At 40.0% G+C, this 14,439-nt stretch overlaps 1 protein-coding gene across 1 annotated transcript in view; it reads right to left on the bottom strand.

Annotated features, from left to right (window-relative positions):
• Nucleotides 1-13,042, bottom strand: part of KLHL15 (kelch like family member 15) — a 28,613-nt gene extending 15,571 nt beyond the window's left edge. The window contains exons 1-2 of the mRNA XM_068962989.1: nucleotides 12,975-13,042; nucleotides 170-881 (exon numbers count right to left, since the gene is read on the bottom strand). Coding sequence (XP_068819090.1) covers nucleotides 170-874 — 705 coding nt within the window. The 5' untranslated portion in view covers nucleotides 875-881; nucleotides 12,975-13,042. The remainder of the gene's footprint in view (nucleotides 1-169; nucleotides 882-12,974) is intronic.
• Between the last annotated feature and the right edge of the window lie 1,397 nt (nucleotides 13,043-14,439).

The following is a 14,439-nucleotide window of genomic DNA, read 5'->3' as shown; positions in this document are numbered from 1 at the left end:
TAAAAACTATTTAAGTATTCTTAAAACTATTTAACTATTTAACTTAAAACTATTTAACTATTCTTAAAAACTATTTGGCTCAAACCAAGCCTGGGAATCTTATCTCTAAAGACATACTGTTTTATTAGGTAAATGATGAGTTTTGTCTATTTCTTTCAAATGCACCAACCTTTTCAAAAACACTGGATGGGGTCATCAGACAAAATCTGATGTTCTGAATGATGGTATCGGTATGTCTCCAGCGTCTTCTATCATGCCGCAGCCAAGACTGCACAGCCTCGTACAGCTCTATTTCTGGGAATCTGCTCAGATGATCATTATCCAAGTAAGACATGAGCTTCTCAAAGCTCAGGTAAGACAGGAAGTCAGGCCTGGACATGAGTGGTACAAAGTTGTCTAGCAGAAAAGTATCCAACTTCTCCCTGACTCCTTCGATGTTTACACCAAAATCATCTAAGAGTCTCATAATTTCTGCACAATTTTCTAAGCAGATTTTCGCTAACAGGAAAGAACAGCAGAACTTCACCACCTCTATAAGTTGAACATACATGGCAGCCTGAAGAATCTCGTGAACTGTGCTCATACTCAGTTCTATAGTTCCATAGTACATAAACTGAAGGACGTGGCTGAAGCCTGTAGCAGTTAGACCTTTCAAGTGAATTTTGTTCTGATCTCGCTCCCTCATGTCTGCAGTAAACATAATTCTGAAGTAATCACTCTGGGTAGCCAAGAGTGCTTTATGGGCCTGGAACTGATGGTCTTCAATAACCAGAGTGACATCAAGAAGCAACCCCTCCTCATACAGTGCTCTGAACCCAGCAGAGACACTGGTGTCATGGATGGAGGAACAGAATCCTTCCATGTCCCCTGCCATGGATCACCTGGAAAAAAAGTAATCAAAGAAAACTGTGTTAATCATTTCCATGCATTCTAAAGACATTATTAACTTAGAACTTAAACAATTTTAAAAATTATCTCAATTCTACTGTGTTAAGTCTCACATATACAAACCCTTTGGGAGAAGACAACTTAAAGATTTGCAGGTTAATATTTTTGGCTTCCCTACCTGGTGAAAAAAATCTATTAAATATCTATTCAACAACAATAATTAACTTACAAATATATGCCTATCACAGTGACTTTACACTGTTTACCAAATATATTTAAACATGTCCTCAAATCATCAACCAAAAAGAATTTCTTATCCAAATGCTAAATCATGAGACAAAAAAGAAATTAAACCAAAAAGTATACTGTTGACCTTGAAACTTAGCCAAACTTAAACTGACCTTGAAACTTACCCAAAGGAAATATCAGATAGATGTCAAACTTGTACACACAAAGGTTTTTCTTTCTAGCCTCATTTATGATTTTAAAAACTGTAAAGTATTCAAAAGCCCAACAACAGAAACAAGTATGGTGCAGTCCTATAATGGATTACTGTAATAACTAAAAATGATGGCAGCAATATACCTAATTGTGACAAAAACATTTACTATGTATTGTTATGTGAAAAAAAGGCAGGTAACTACAGTATGCTCAGTATATTTTCAAAAACTAAATACACACACACACATATATATATATGTTTAGATGAGAAACAGTCTGGAGGAATATATACCAAAATTATGTCCCTGGGGTAGTGGGATTTCAGGAAATTTTAAGTATACTTACTTACCTCATTAACTTTATTTTAAAAAACAGTGAGCTTATATATTTAAAACATAAATATACAATTTTAAAGGAAATTAAACTGCATTTTTGCATATCAGAGAAATGAAACCAAAATAGTGGAATTAGATCTCTTAAGCAGAATAATTCAGTCTATCAGATGTCTTACGAAGCTAAGTAATTTTCTTCTTTTCACACAACTCCCCCCCCTCCAGGCCAACTATCGGTCCTCTGCTCAACTCTCACCCTCACATACCTCTGAGCTTCCTCCCCAATGACATATCCTTATCCACGAATTCCCTCCCAACCCTTTCCACTGTGCCCTGTGGAACCCTGCTTCAGTGTAAACAAACTCCCCTACAGCGTCATGCTGGTCACAGAAAGTTTTCTCTGCAGTCTGATTTAAAAACAAAACAAATACCCTCTTCTATGTTCTTAGAACAAAATGCTCTTCTATAGCTTACAACCTACCTCCTGAGCCTTCTCTTGGCTTTCTACTGTCCTTTTTCTAAAATATGGCTTTTCTCTTAGTTAAAATCCACCTTCTATTGCTCCCTGTTATTTATCACATACACATATCCTGATCTCTCTTCCCTCCACATTTGCTGATGACTGTGTTACTTGGCTAAGAGTCATTTTCTCCACCTCTTCAATGTTCACCTAAGATCGCTCACCCAAAAACTGAGAGGTGAAGTTCCCTGATCACCTAAACTCTTGTCACCTCCCTTCTTACTCCATTTTAAAATCTTATGCTCAAATCTGCTAGGCCTCACCACAATCAGGAACTGATCCACACCTGAAATCTCGTCAACTTCCCACTCTCTGGCTTAATATTCTCCTCCCCTTTCATTTGGTCTGTCACCTCCAAACTTTACCTGTCCTTCTCCAGCTTAGATCTTCTGGTATCAGACCCCAACTCCCAACCTCTTTCCTTACCCTGGTTGGGTGTTTGGGTGGGCCATGAGCCCTCCAGTGAAGCAGCTGGAACCACAGTCACTGCTGGCACCTGCTCCATCCTCTTCTTCAGATAGACCATCGCTGCCAGCCTCACCACTCATCACAGATGCCTTCCCCTTTGTTAACTACAAGAGCACCTCTGTGTGCCAGGCACTATTAGATATAAAGGTGTGTGCCATTCAGGAATCCCCTCTGCACCCTGGGTTTGGCAGAGCCTTCAGCTGCTGAGAGTAAAAACAGTGCTTTCACAGACGTACTTACTAACAGGCACTGTCTCTCCACTCTTTGGGCAAGCTATCACTCGATTTGACTACTTTGTTTGACACTCTATTTTAACTCCTTGACATATTAACCCATTTATTCAGTAGTTATCCCAGTCTGGGATTATCTCCAAGAAAATAAAAACCCTTTGTTAATAAATAAGAAAAAAGTCTGAAAGGATAATAAACTAAAATGCTAAAAAAAAAACCCTGGTTATCTTGGACAGGAGACTATCCGGCAAGTCTTTTTTTTTCTTTTGGCTGATCTGTGTTTTGCTAATCTATCTTCAATAAAAGCATCTTACTGCTTTCAAAAAGCTCATTTTAAAAAATCTACAAAATCCTCTGTCAAATCCAGTGGTTACATCACAGTCCCTTGTTTCACAGGATCTTTCTCCAGCATGACCTACTCCCTTGGCTCATCACTCTCTCAGTTTCAGGCCTCTATTTTCCTAGTTCTCTTCCTATTTGGGGGCTGCTTATTTCTCAATCTCCTTCCTGGACTTACTTTTCTTGAGCTATCCCTTAAACATGGGTGTTCCCCAGGATTCTAGTCTTGCACCTTTTATCTTTTCATCTAAACACTGTATTTCCCTCAAAGATCTCATCTAAACCCATGGTTTCTACTAACATTTACCTTTACCAATGCCTTGACCATCACTGTCCCAATCGCTATCCTTACACTAGTACTACATAGCACATCTGTTAGATACCTCTGGGTGCACCACAGGGATCTCAAATCATGTCTAGACAGAATCCTAATTCTCTCCTCTCCCCAATCAGTTCTTTCTTTTGTATTCCCTTCTTATCAAGAGGATTCTAGGTGCCTCTTTCTCCCCATTTGTCCCTAACTTACACCTGTAAGTCTTATTAATTATACTACATGCTCACTTACGTTAACCTACTTAAGACAGTAAAGTATGCACAAGATACTTTACATCAAAATTTTTATTAGTAATCCATTAATCCGAAAGCTATATACTTTCATTTTGGAAAGGGAGAACACAAGAGAGCTGTCTATAATTTGGAAAATCGATATAAAATATTTTAGACACTGTAATCAATGCTTGGCAGAACTACTTTACTAACACATTCAAGATTAAAGCAAGCTATCAGATTTTATTTCTTGAATTATTTTAAAGGCAAATTTAACGAACTTAGAATTTTCCAAGTCGATATAAAGCACATATATACAAATGCATACTGTGAACAAAAGAACGTCATTCACCGTGGTATCTGAATAATTAAACATTCTGGTTAGTAGAGTGCTGTCAACATCACACTAATTAGCAGTTTTCAAAATAATTTGAATAAAAAATATAACAAATTAAACTGGATGAAAATTTCAGTATTTCACTATCTTTCTCAGGATCATTAAGGACACCAACTATCACTCTGACTCATCAAGATTTATTGGTCACTTTTAATGTAGATTTAATAATGGAAGGCTGAACACCAGCATTCACATACTTGAGATGAAACTGCTTTGTGTCATTATCTGTTATTTTGACAGTGCCTAAAATACCCTGTATTTCACTTCTTGTCAAAGTAACTCTCTCTATTCAACAGGTATCACTATGTGATAAAGTCTCAAACAGCTAATATTCACCTTTCTGACAAAGAGTCTATCTAAAGGAAAGTTTTTAAAGGAGACACTATGCTTTCTCAAAAAAAAGTAACCTAGCTTCCAGATACTTAATATGGTGTAAACATCATAGCACAAAGGAGGTGGGAGGGAATTGGTAAGCTGTGAGGCAAAAGATCCTTTCGGTCTTTAGACGTAAGGGCAGCACCTGCTGTCCTCTAGGCACCCAGCCCACAGAGGGGGGTTCCTAGCAGACAGGCTTCCATGGACACACTAACAGTATGTCAGATACAATCAGATGGGGCTGGGAAATATGAATTAAGATGAGTGCTCCTGTGTCAAGAATCTAGAAAGAAGAGAGAAAGAAAAAGAAATAGACGTGCACTGTGTATGACTGGAACTAGAACATGTCGAAGAGTAGCTTCTGCTCAGTTGTGGGCACCAACTTTTGCCTGTCATGTGGGCTGAGTATCAGAGAATGCCAGTCAACTGAGAAAAAAGAGGAAAGCCAAGACAGAAGAAAGGGAGTGCTCCTTAACGCCTTCATTTTCCCAGTCCCTAGGCCCAGCTCCACTCCTGCCAGTGGGTGCTGAGAGAAATCCTTACATGCTCAGCATAAATCCCCCCACACTCGCCTTTACCACCTCAGGTGGGTTTTTCCTACCTATAACCAAGGTTCCTAACTAAGACAGTTTTAAAATAGAAATATCTATACTTTGAGTAAGTTACTCAAACTTTCTTGGCCTTATCTCCACATCTACAAAAGCATTAAACATGATTTCTAAAGATTTTTAGTCATAAAACTTTCATTTATTTTACTTTTATATGATTTTACAGATGTGTAAAGCACTTATAAAGATATGCAAAGTAAATAAACTATAGCTATGTTTCAGGTCTTAGCAATGCACTTCTGAAGTTTATCTGATCTAAAGTTCTTCTACTAATTTGTAATAGCTTGGAAATTTGCAGTCACTCTTTCTACATGAAAAAGCTTTGTGCATCTATCAGTGTGACAGCTTTAGGGAAGGAGCAATATCTTACACTTTTATGGGAAGCATGTATATCGATACTCAATATCAATGTTAACTGCTCAACATGATAGTCTCTAAACAGTAGTGAGTACAGGTCTGGAGTCAGATGTCTGTGTTTGAATCCTGGTTGTACGTCTTATTAGCTCTGTGACCTTGGAGCAAGCTACTTAGCCTCTCTGTGTTCTAATGTCCTCATCTGTAAAAAGGGGATACTAATATTAACAGAGCCTATCTCATTAGGCTGCTGTGAGAAATAAATGAGTTAATACACATGACAACATAGAACAACATATGGTCCTTAAGTATACCATAGCTTTAGGGCCTATTATTACGCCCCTTCACATACAGTTACTGGAATGAATAAAATAACCCTGACCCTTTAACAGTCCAGTTAATGTGGAGAAACCCTTCTTAGCAACAGCACTTCAAATCCAGCTTATTTTCTTAGTAAAGTCTCTCAGGATTCAAGCCAACTCTGACTTGATAGATGAAGATATAATATCCACAGGTAATATTTTTCTTCAAGGTCATATAACTAGTTTGAAACAGAGTTAAGGCTAGAACCTGATTTGCAAAACATACAAAATAGTGTGGCTAGAAAAGAGCAAAATCTTTGAAATCAGAGCACTTATTAGTACTTACCATCAGTGTGTCTGGGAGAAATCTAACTTCCTGACCTCAGTTTCCATCCATATATTAGGAACAATCATCATCTATTATTATTGAGTTGGGGTGATGATCAAATAAATTAAGGTAAGTTAAATGTCTAGCCCAGAGGGAAGCACCCCACCAGAGGTCAATCAATGCTGCCTTCCCTGTCTAACTCTTACTTAATGTCATTATCACCCACACAACCACAGGAACTTAACACCCTTCAAACTCCCCTCTACAGACCCCACACCACCCTAAGGTTTACCACAATGCAAATTTATAAGAGATCAGGAAATGTATTGGTAGTCAAAACACTGGACCTTGTTTGCAATGGCATTGTTTTCCATTTTTTCTCTTCACACAAACACAATTTTCCAGCTTTTCTGCCCCAACAAGAGTAACTACTCTTTGTATCTGTGCTGTTCAATATGAAAGCCACTACCTATGGGGTTTTTGAACATTGGAAATATGGTTAGATCAAATTGAGATGTGCTTTAAGTGTAAAATGAACACCAGATTTTGAAGACTTAGTACAAAAAAAAGGAAAATATCTCATTATACAAATTTTTAATAGTGACTACATGTTGGAATATTTTGGATATACTGAGTTAAATAAAACATTACAATTAATCTCACCTGTTTTCTACTTTTTAAAACTGTGGCTATGAGAAAATTGTAAATTACATATGTGGCTTGCATTACATTCTATTGGACAGCATGGATCTGTAACATAAATGTTTAAGGCATCAAACAACCAAACTTACAAATGAACACGTGAAACAAAACCACCTTGTTCACAATCCATACCCTGGAAGCTATAAAGAAAAAAAAAAAAGGCTTAAATTAAAATAAAACAAAAATAACACAAAAAAAACACATATAAGCAAATAACAAGAAAAAGTGTAAGAAGAATACAAAAAGGAAAACACAAAATTTATATAGATAATTATAGAAATTTAAGGAATAAATTAGTAATTGTAAGAACTAATCATTGTAAAAGTAAACAAAATCAAATAATTCTACAAAATCAATGAGGTTTGGAGAAAAAAAAATCTGTTAAGGAGCTTTGAGAAAAGTTATTTACTAACAAAATGCTCAGTGTACAAAAATCATGTATCCTCACTCTTGAAAACAGGTAAGTCAGATTAAGAGAAATCATGGGTTTATAAACCTGCATACCCCTGGCCTTCTACACTTCTGTATTCTACATTTGGCCTTCAGAATTCCAAACAGTAGGTTTTTTTCAAAAGGGGAACCAACTTAAACTAAATGACAAGGCATACTTATATTATCAGGAAAGAAACACTGGAGTTTGTCCCCTTCCATAAACTTGGCACTGACTAAAGAAAAAATAAAGCCTCACATTCTCTATGCATGAGAATGAGTGATATAGTATTTCTCAAAGTGTGGTCCAGGGGCTTCAGTCCCCGAAGAGGACTTTGTGAGATCAAAAGATTTTTCATAATAATTTTAAAAGTGATTTTTCTTATATACTTTCATTCTCTCAGTGTTTTCCAGAGACTACATGTGATAAGAAATGATAAGAAGCCATTGTCTTTTATTAAGCCAGACATTAAAGAGACTTGCAAAAATGTAAAACTATGCTATTCTTCTAAGCTTTTTGTTGTTTGGGAATTAGTTATTTTTCATTTAAAAAATGCTATTTAGGAACTTCCCTGGTGGTCCAGTGGTTGAGACTCTGAGCTCCCAATGCTGGAGGCTCAGGAACTAAGATCCCACAGGCTCTGGTGAGGCCAGAAAAAAAAATTTAGAATTAACAAGTAATGGGATTTTAAATTCATTTAAGGTATTTTTCAAACTTCCCAGTTTTAATTTCTAAAATGCTCAATATAAATAGATACAACCCACATAAACAAAAGCTCTTTGAGATTCCAATAAATTTTAAGAATATAATGATGTTCTAAGACCAAAAAATTAAGTACCACTGACTGTACAAGAGATAAATGACAATATACACGCACATACACAAAGCAACCTCTTCCTACCTCTGCTCTGAAAGACCATTACTGCTATTTATACCACATAAATTTCTAACAGTTCAAACTCTCCAGTGACGAGTAAAGAAAGTCTGGTGAGGGTAAAACTAGACAGGAACTCAAAGGCAAAGAAATTAAATGCTTCCTTTTCAGCTAGAAGGCTGTCATTCTGATTGGAAGGCAAAATTCTAGGCAAGTAGAGATGTTTCAAAATTAACCTCCATGTTTATGCCATAAGCAATAATTTAATGCTTTCACACTATCTCCACAGCTGCTTGAAAATTCATACAAATCCCTAATTTATTCAATACCAAAGCTAGATTCTCAGAGGTTGATATGCATATCTTCAGTGAAAATTTGAAATTATTTCATATTACCTTCATCCTCAAACTGTTAGCCTACCAATGTTAAACCCTACGTAGAAAATGCCATACTTGCATACTAAAAAGAAAATGCAAGGCTTACTACAGATAAAAACAGAATTAATTTCTGAGTCATAAAATTCCTCACAATTTCTTTAATCTATAAAGTAAAAATCTTTTATTTAACAACCTCAAAGTGACCAACTTAATCTAAAAGGAAAGAAAAATTCAAAAACAGACCAACTTTATTAGCTCTATTTGCAGCCCTTTTACCCTGAGATATACTGCTCAAACTGAGAAACAATTAAGTCTAATATTAGAGAAAAGGCTGCATAAGTTGACTAATTTGTTTACTACTGGAAATTCTTTCTTGTCCATCAAAATGTTTTTATAAGTCAGTACCAAACTGCCAATGACTATTTAACTAAGCTTTTAGGAAGGCTCTGGGTCCTCCAGCCTCCCAGTTGGCATCTGTTATCTGAATTACTTCATTTTTCAGGTATGTTTAGCATTTAGTCATCCTATAATAAAAAGAACCCTTATGAGAAAAAAAACCCACTCCTGTTTCAATGCTATTTTTTCATCAGAAGATTTTAGTTTAATGCTCCTCTGCTTATTCCTCACAAGTAAAAGTAGTCCAAGAGTGATGTCATGGAAAACAGCTTCCCTAGCCTTTAGAGATTGGATCCAGTGAGAATTCTAGGAAAAGCCTCTACTGGGGAATACAACCCCGAATCTTCTAAGTTACTTTCTAACATGAAATCATCAATACTATAATGTTAACATCTTAGTTTTACACAAGAAGTAAACAACTAAACTGAACCTTCTGGAAGGTCTTGATGTTATGATACGGATTTCCTGTAAATCTTTTAAGTGATGCAGAATCATTAACTAAATTCAATGATCTTATCAGAGACAAAGAATAAATCTTCTATTCGTTTTTATCTGCTTCAATGATTCAGCCAGATGAATTATAAAGGGCTTATATTAAAAACAGAAAGCCTGTGGAAATATCTTGCCTTTTCTAGTTTCTTTATTCCAAAGCTAAAATTTTTAATTCTGAAAAGGCCTCCCACTTTCGGACCAGCAGCAGTATGTATGTATATGTACATGTGTGTATATATACACACACAAACACATACCCATGGCAAAGATGAACTATGAGAGTTTCTCCAGTGACTCCTAGAACAGCAATAATAAATAATAATTATCTCCTAATTCCTGCCCTTGTTCACCCTGTCCCAGACACACTAGTCTCTTTGCTGCTTCTTGAAAACCAGTCAACACACCCACCTTAAAGCCCCTAAATTTGCCGTTCCCTCTGACTGGATCGCTAATCCCAACATACATGGCTCCCTTTAGGTCTTTACTCCAGTGTTTTATCTTGGTGAGGCAACCCCTGCCCCGCAACCTCTCTCTAAAAGAGAAAACCATCCACCCACCCTATGCAACAGAAAATCTTTTTTTCTTTTCTGTTTTATTTGTCTCCACAGTATACTAAATGAGATACAGGCTATATTCCTTACTCAGTTTATTTTTCTGTTGTTTCTTTTCTTTTTTTTGTTTTGTATTCACTGTTGTATTCCCAGAACCTTTCTAGGAATGCTGCTTGGCACATAATAAGTGCGTAATAAATACTTATAGGATGAATAGATAAGTTTAACTCTCAGAACCCTCCATGTTCTGTAACCATCCCTGATTTAGAGAAGAGAAAAATCAAAACACACAGGGGTTAAGTAACTTGCCCAAGGCTATGACTCCTAATAAGATGGGGCCAGTCTGACTTCAGAGCCTTGGAGTTTAACCACTATCCTGCAATCTTTCACCAATAACTGCCTTTCATGTCTCTTCAGTTTAAAAAAAAAAAAACACATGAGGACTTCCCCGGAGCCACACTGGTTAAGACTCCCCGCTTCCAATGCAGGGGGTGCAGGTTCGATCCCTGGTCTGAGAACTAGGATTCCACATGCAGTGTGGTATGGCCAAAATTTTTTTTTAATTAGGGGGAAAAAAAGTCCACATGGACTGAAAGTGAAAGTCTCTCCATCGCATCCAACTCTTTGCAACCCCATGGACTGAATTTTCCAGGCCAGAATACTGGAGTGGGTAGCCTTTCCCTTCTCCAGAAGATCTTCCAAACCCAGAGACCATACCCAAGTCTTCCGCATTGCAGGCGGATTCTTTACCAGCTGAGCCACAATGGAAGCCCAACAATACTGGAATGGGTAGCCTATCCCTTCTCCAGCGGATCTTCCCCACCCAGGAATCGAACCGGGGGCTCCTGCATTGCAGGCGGATTCTTTACCAACTGAGCTACCAGGGAAGCCCACATGGACTACACCATACCAATTCAAAGGAAATATATTCTAATAATTTAATCCAACCCCTCCTAAACTACAGATTCATTCTCCTCACAGTTAATGGTTTTCACTCTCAAAACATTTAAAATAGGAAAAGGCAAATTTGACAACTGACGTGCTACATAATTTGGGGAGCCCAGGGCAAAATGAAAATGCGGGACCCCTCGTTCAAAAGCTGGAAAAAAGTGTCATTAAAGGTACTAAAGTATTAAAAAAAAAAAGGTACTGAAGTATAAAGCTTTCTCCTTTCTTCTGAGGTCTCTCTCTACATATCATGGTGTTCTTTTAATTTGCTGTTTAATGCATTCTAAGTAAAGATAAATCAGAAATTTACATTATTATCATGAATTTTACTGTTCACCTTTATATTGTACAATATCAGTTTTACGCACTGATTATTAAACCAAGTTTGGGGTTCTTCTGGACACCCATGAAGCCACACCAGTCCCAGTTCCAAAATTTTACCCCCAGGTAACCCAGATCAAGGCAAAAAGATGGCCAAACTTTGAAAGTCCCAATAAACCAATGGTTTGCCAAAATTTTATCTTCAGGACAAGCAGTAAGTCCAACGTATAAAAGCTAGCACCTTAAAGTAGGCTCTTCCTTTTGCTAATTTAATCCTGCCGCCTTATATTATTCTGCCCTTTTTTAAAAAACAAAAGCATATTCAGAAAGACAATCGGCATTGGATTATAAATTTAATAAAACATTTCAGGAAAAAAACTCAGAAAACCCATTTATTGGCTAAAACTAACTATATATTTTAGAAAGCTTCTCTTTCACTTTTTATGACCCATTTTTAAAAGCCAGACCATATATTTTTAATGTGCCAAATAAGAATGATCCCATACTGTTACACATATATATTATAAATTCTGATAAAAAATTCCGATTTTCAACCCACAAGTATTTAAGGCTTATGTATTTCATTATCCCCCCCAAGCTAATCAGCAATAAAAAGTGCAAATTAACATCCCTTACCATAGAAAAACTGGTTCCAAGCACCAACTAAATGTGGTGATGATTAAAAAGAGAATTAAATTACATAAAAACTATATTAAGTGTCAAAAAGCTGAGATTCTCTATACATTTCTAGATCTATTAGTTACAGAAATCCGAATCCATGTATAAGCTCTCCAAAAACAATTTTCAAATTAGTAGAAATATTTGGGCATCTTGTTTCCTAGATATGAAAAACAGGCAATAAAAATTAAGGTATATATCTTAACAGCATTTTCCAAATGACAATTTTATCAAGATATTAATCTTGAAAAATGTAAATCCGAAAAATAGAAACGACTCAACAAATGCAAGGTGTTTAATATTCCGAGTAAGCAAAAGGCCATAAGCGGCCTAGAAAAATGAAAAGCAAAGCACCTCAGAAACGTTAAATTTGAATTAAAGAATACCGTTATTTAAATAAGCAGTTAGCATTTCGGAGAAGAAGGCCAAGCAACGTGACTATATCTAATCGATTCAGAGCAGTGCTTTACTAATTTCCGTCCTTATCGCTTATAATATAGGGAAAAAAGAGGCAGCAACAGTTAGCCACTACAACATTCACCACTCTGGCAAAGGTTACTTTAAAAATTGCCTTGCATTTTTACAACACTTTACAGCTACGGATTATTTTCACATATATGACCTCATACAGTCCTCACTACCCTGTGATGTGGCTATTACCGACTCGATTTCATAGATAAGAAACCGAGGTTCGGTAAGCGATTTTCTCAGAGTCACCTAGTCGAACCCAGACCTTCTGATTCCGCGTTTTACGCCTCGCATTTCGCATAGTTCTATTTCAGGCAAAAATAGCATTTTTAAAGGGAAGGAGCGGGATAGGGAGAAAATAATCATGGTACCTGCAGCTGTGTGCTGCAAAAAATGGCTGAATTATGCTTCTTCCTTTTTTTTTTTCCTCTTTGGGAAAAAAATTAGATTTCAAACAATCTAAGTAAACTCAAAGACAAATTAGATCTCGGCGTCAACCAAATGTGCGACTGGGGTCAGTGCAAAGGGGCTACCGAATCCGAGCCTAGCGCGGAGCCGCGGACGAAGCCCGGGCTCCCGCAGGCCGGAGGGCCAGGGGCGGCTACGCACCTCGGGGGTCTGTCCAGCCTCTAGTGGACGGCAGTCTGCATCAGGAAGAAGCGGGCCAATGGGCCGGACGGTGGGCGGTCGGGCGCCGGGACGGCACTCGGCAGGCTCCTCGAACGTCTACAAGAAGCCGCTCCCGGGCCGAGCCGGGGCGCTCTGGCGGGGGGCGAGACTGCGCGCCTGCGGCCCCCACGAAACCAGTCCTGGGAAAGAAGACAGCACTGAGGAGAGATTCGAGACAGTCGGGCGAGGCGGAGCGGCGTCGGGGCCGGGGCCGGCCTTGCCAACGCCAGGGGCTTCGCAGCGCCCGGCGGGGTTCGGCGGGAGGGCCGACGCGGGGCCTCGGGCGGAGAGAGGGGCTGGGGGGCCGCGGGTAGCAGGAGAAGCACCGGCGGTAAAGACGTCGACGACGGCGTCTCCGGGCTTCTGCCCCAGAGCGCGCGGAGCCTCAGGATCACCCACGCCGGGGGTGGAGGAAGGCGGGAAAGGGGCGGGAAAGGGGCGGAGCTTGCGGGGCCACGAGCCAGGGGCCGCTCCGGGCCGCGCGCCCCCTGCGGGCCGCGGGAGCCGCCCGGGGCCCGCCCAGGGAGGCGGGGCCCGTCGGCAGGGGGCCCGGTGCGCCGTCGTACAACGCGGAAGCCTGCCACGAGGGTAGGGCGGTCGAAGGGTGGGAAGCCGAGAGTTGGAACGCAGGCCCGGGAGGCACCCTCGGCCTCCGCCGGCGCCTCGAGGGGGCCCGCGCGCGGGCAGCGGCCTGGAGGGTGTTTACCTTCCCCCTGGTCGAGCGCCAATGCCGCCATCTTTCAGCCAGTGCGCGTCACTTCCGGCGCCGCGGGAGCGGGAGCGGGTGTGGGAGCGGGATGGGGGCTGGGCTGTCCCACGCCCGCGGGGCCCCACGTTCTGCCCGCCACGCCAGCGGGCCTCACGGAGGGACTAAAGCGGTCGGCGCTGCGGCCGTGGGCCCGGCCCAACGCGGCTTCCCGTGCGGCTTCGCCGTCGGGGCTGGGAACTCTCGGCAGTGCTGGTCCCCTCGCCGCGGTCTCACTTCACTTGCAAGAGCGGTGGGCTCGAGCCACTGTGGTGCGCCCACCCTCCACAAGTTGAGGGTTAGGAAACCCGGAAAATGTCTTTTTTGCATCTGGCACACGGTGGGGGTGGGGGACTCAGGGACGATATGGAGGGTGCTTTGCGGTATCTACCTGTGTTATAAACGTGACTACATCTGCGCCAAATGACATCATTGTTTTAAAGGCAACTTGCGGCGGACTGTTGCGTCATAGTTCCACTTGGCTAGTTGCACAACAGTTACACGGTTCAGAAGTACATTTCCCAGAGGTGAGAAAATTCATAGAAGCCTGCATGTCTGCACCACACAGAAATGCCGGATCTAAAAATGCTGTTCCGTTTCTATTTGCGTCAAAATAGATGGCAAGAACGAACATTCAGAGAGCAGTGATTTTAAGGGTTG

This window comes from Capricornis sumatraensis, chromosome X (genome assembly GCF_032405125.1).
Source record: "Capricornis sumatraensis isolate serow.1 chromosome X, serow.2, whole genome shotgun sequence".
Lineage (NCBI taxonomy): Eukaryota > Metazoa > Chordata > Mammalia > Artiodactyla > Bovidae > Capricornis > Capricornis sumatraensis.
Note: the sequence above shows the minus strand (reverse complement) of the source record. Positions and strands in the feature narration are given on the sequence as shown.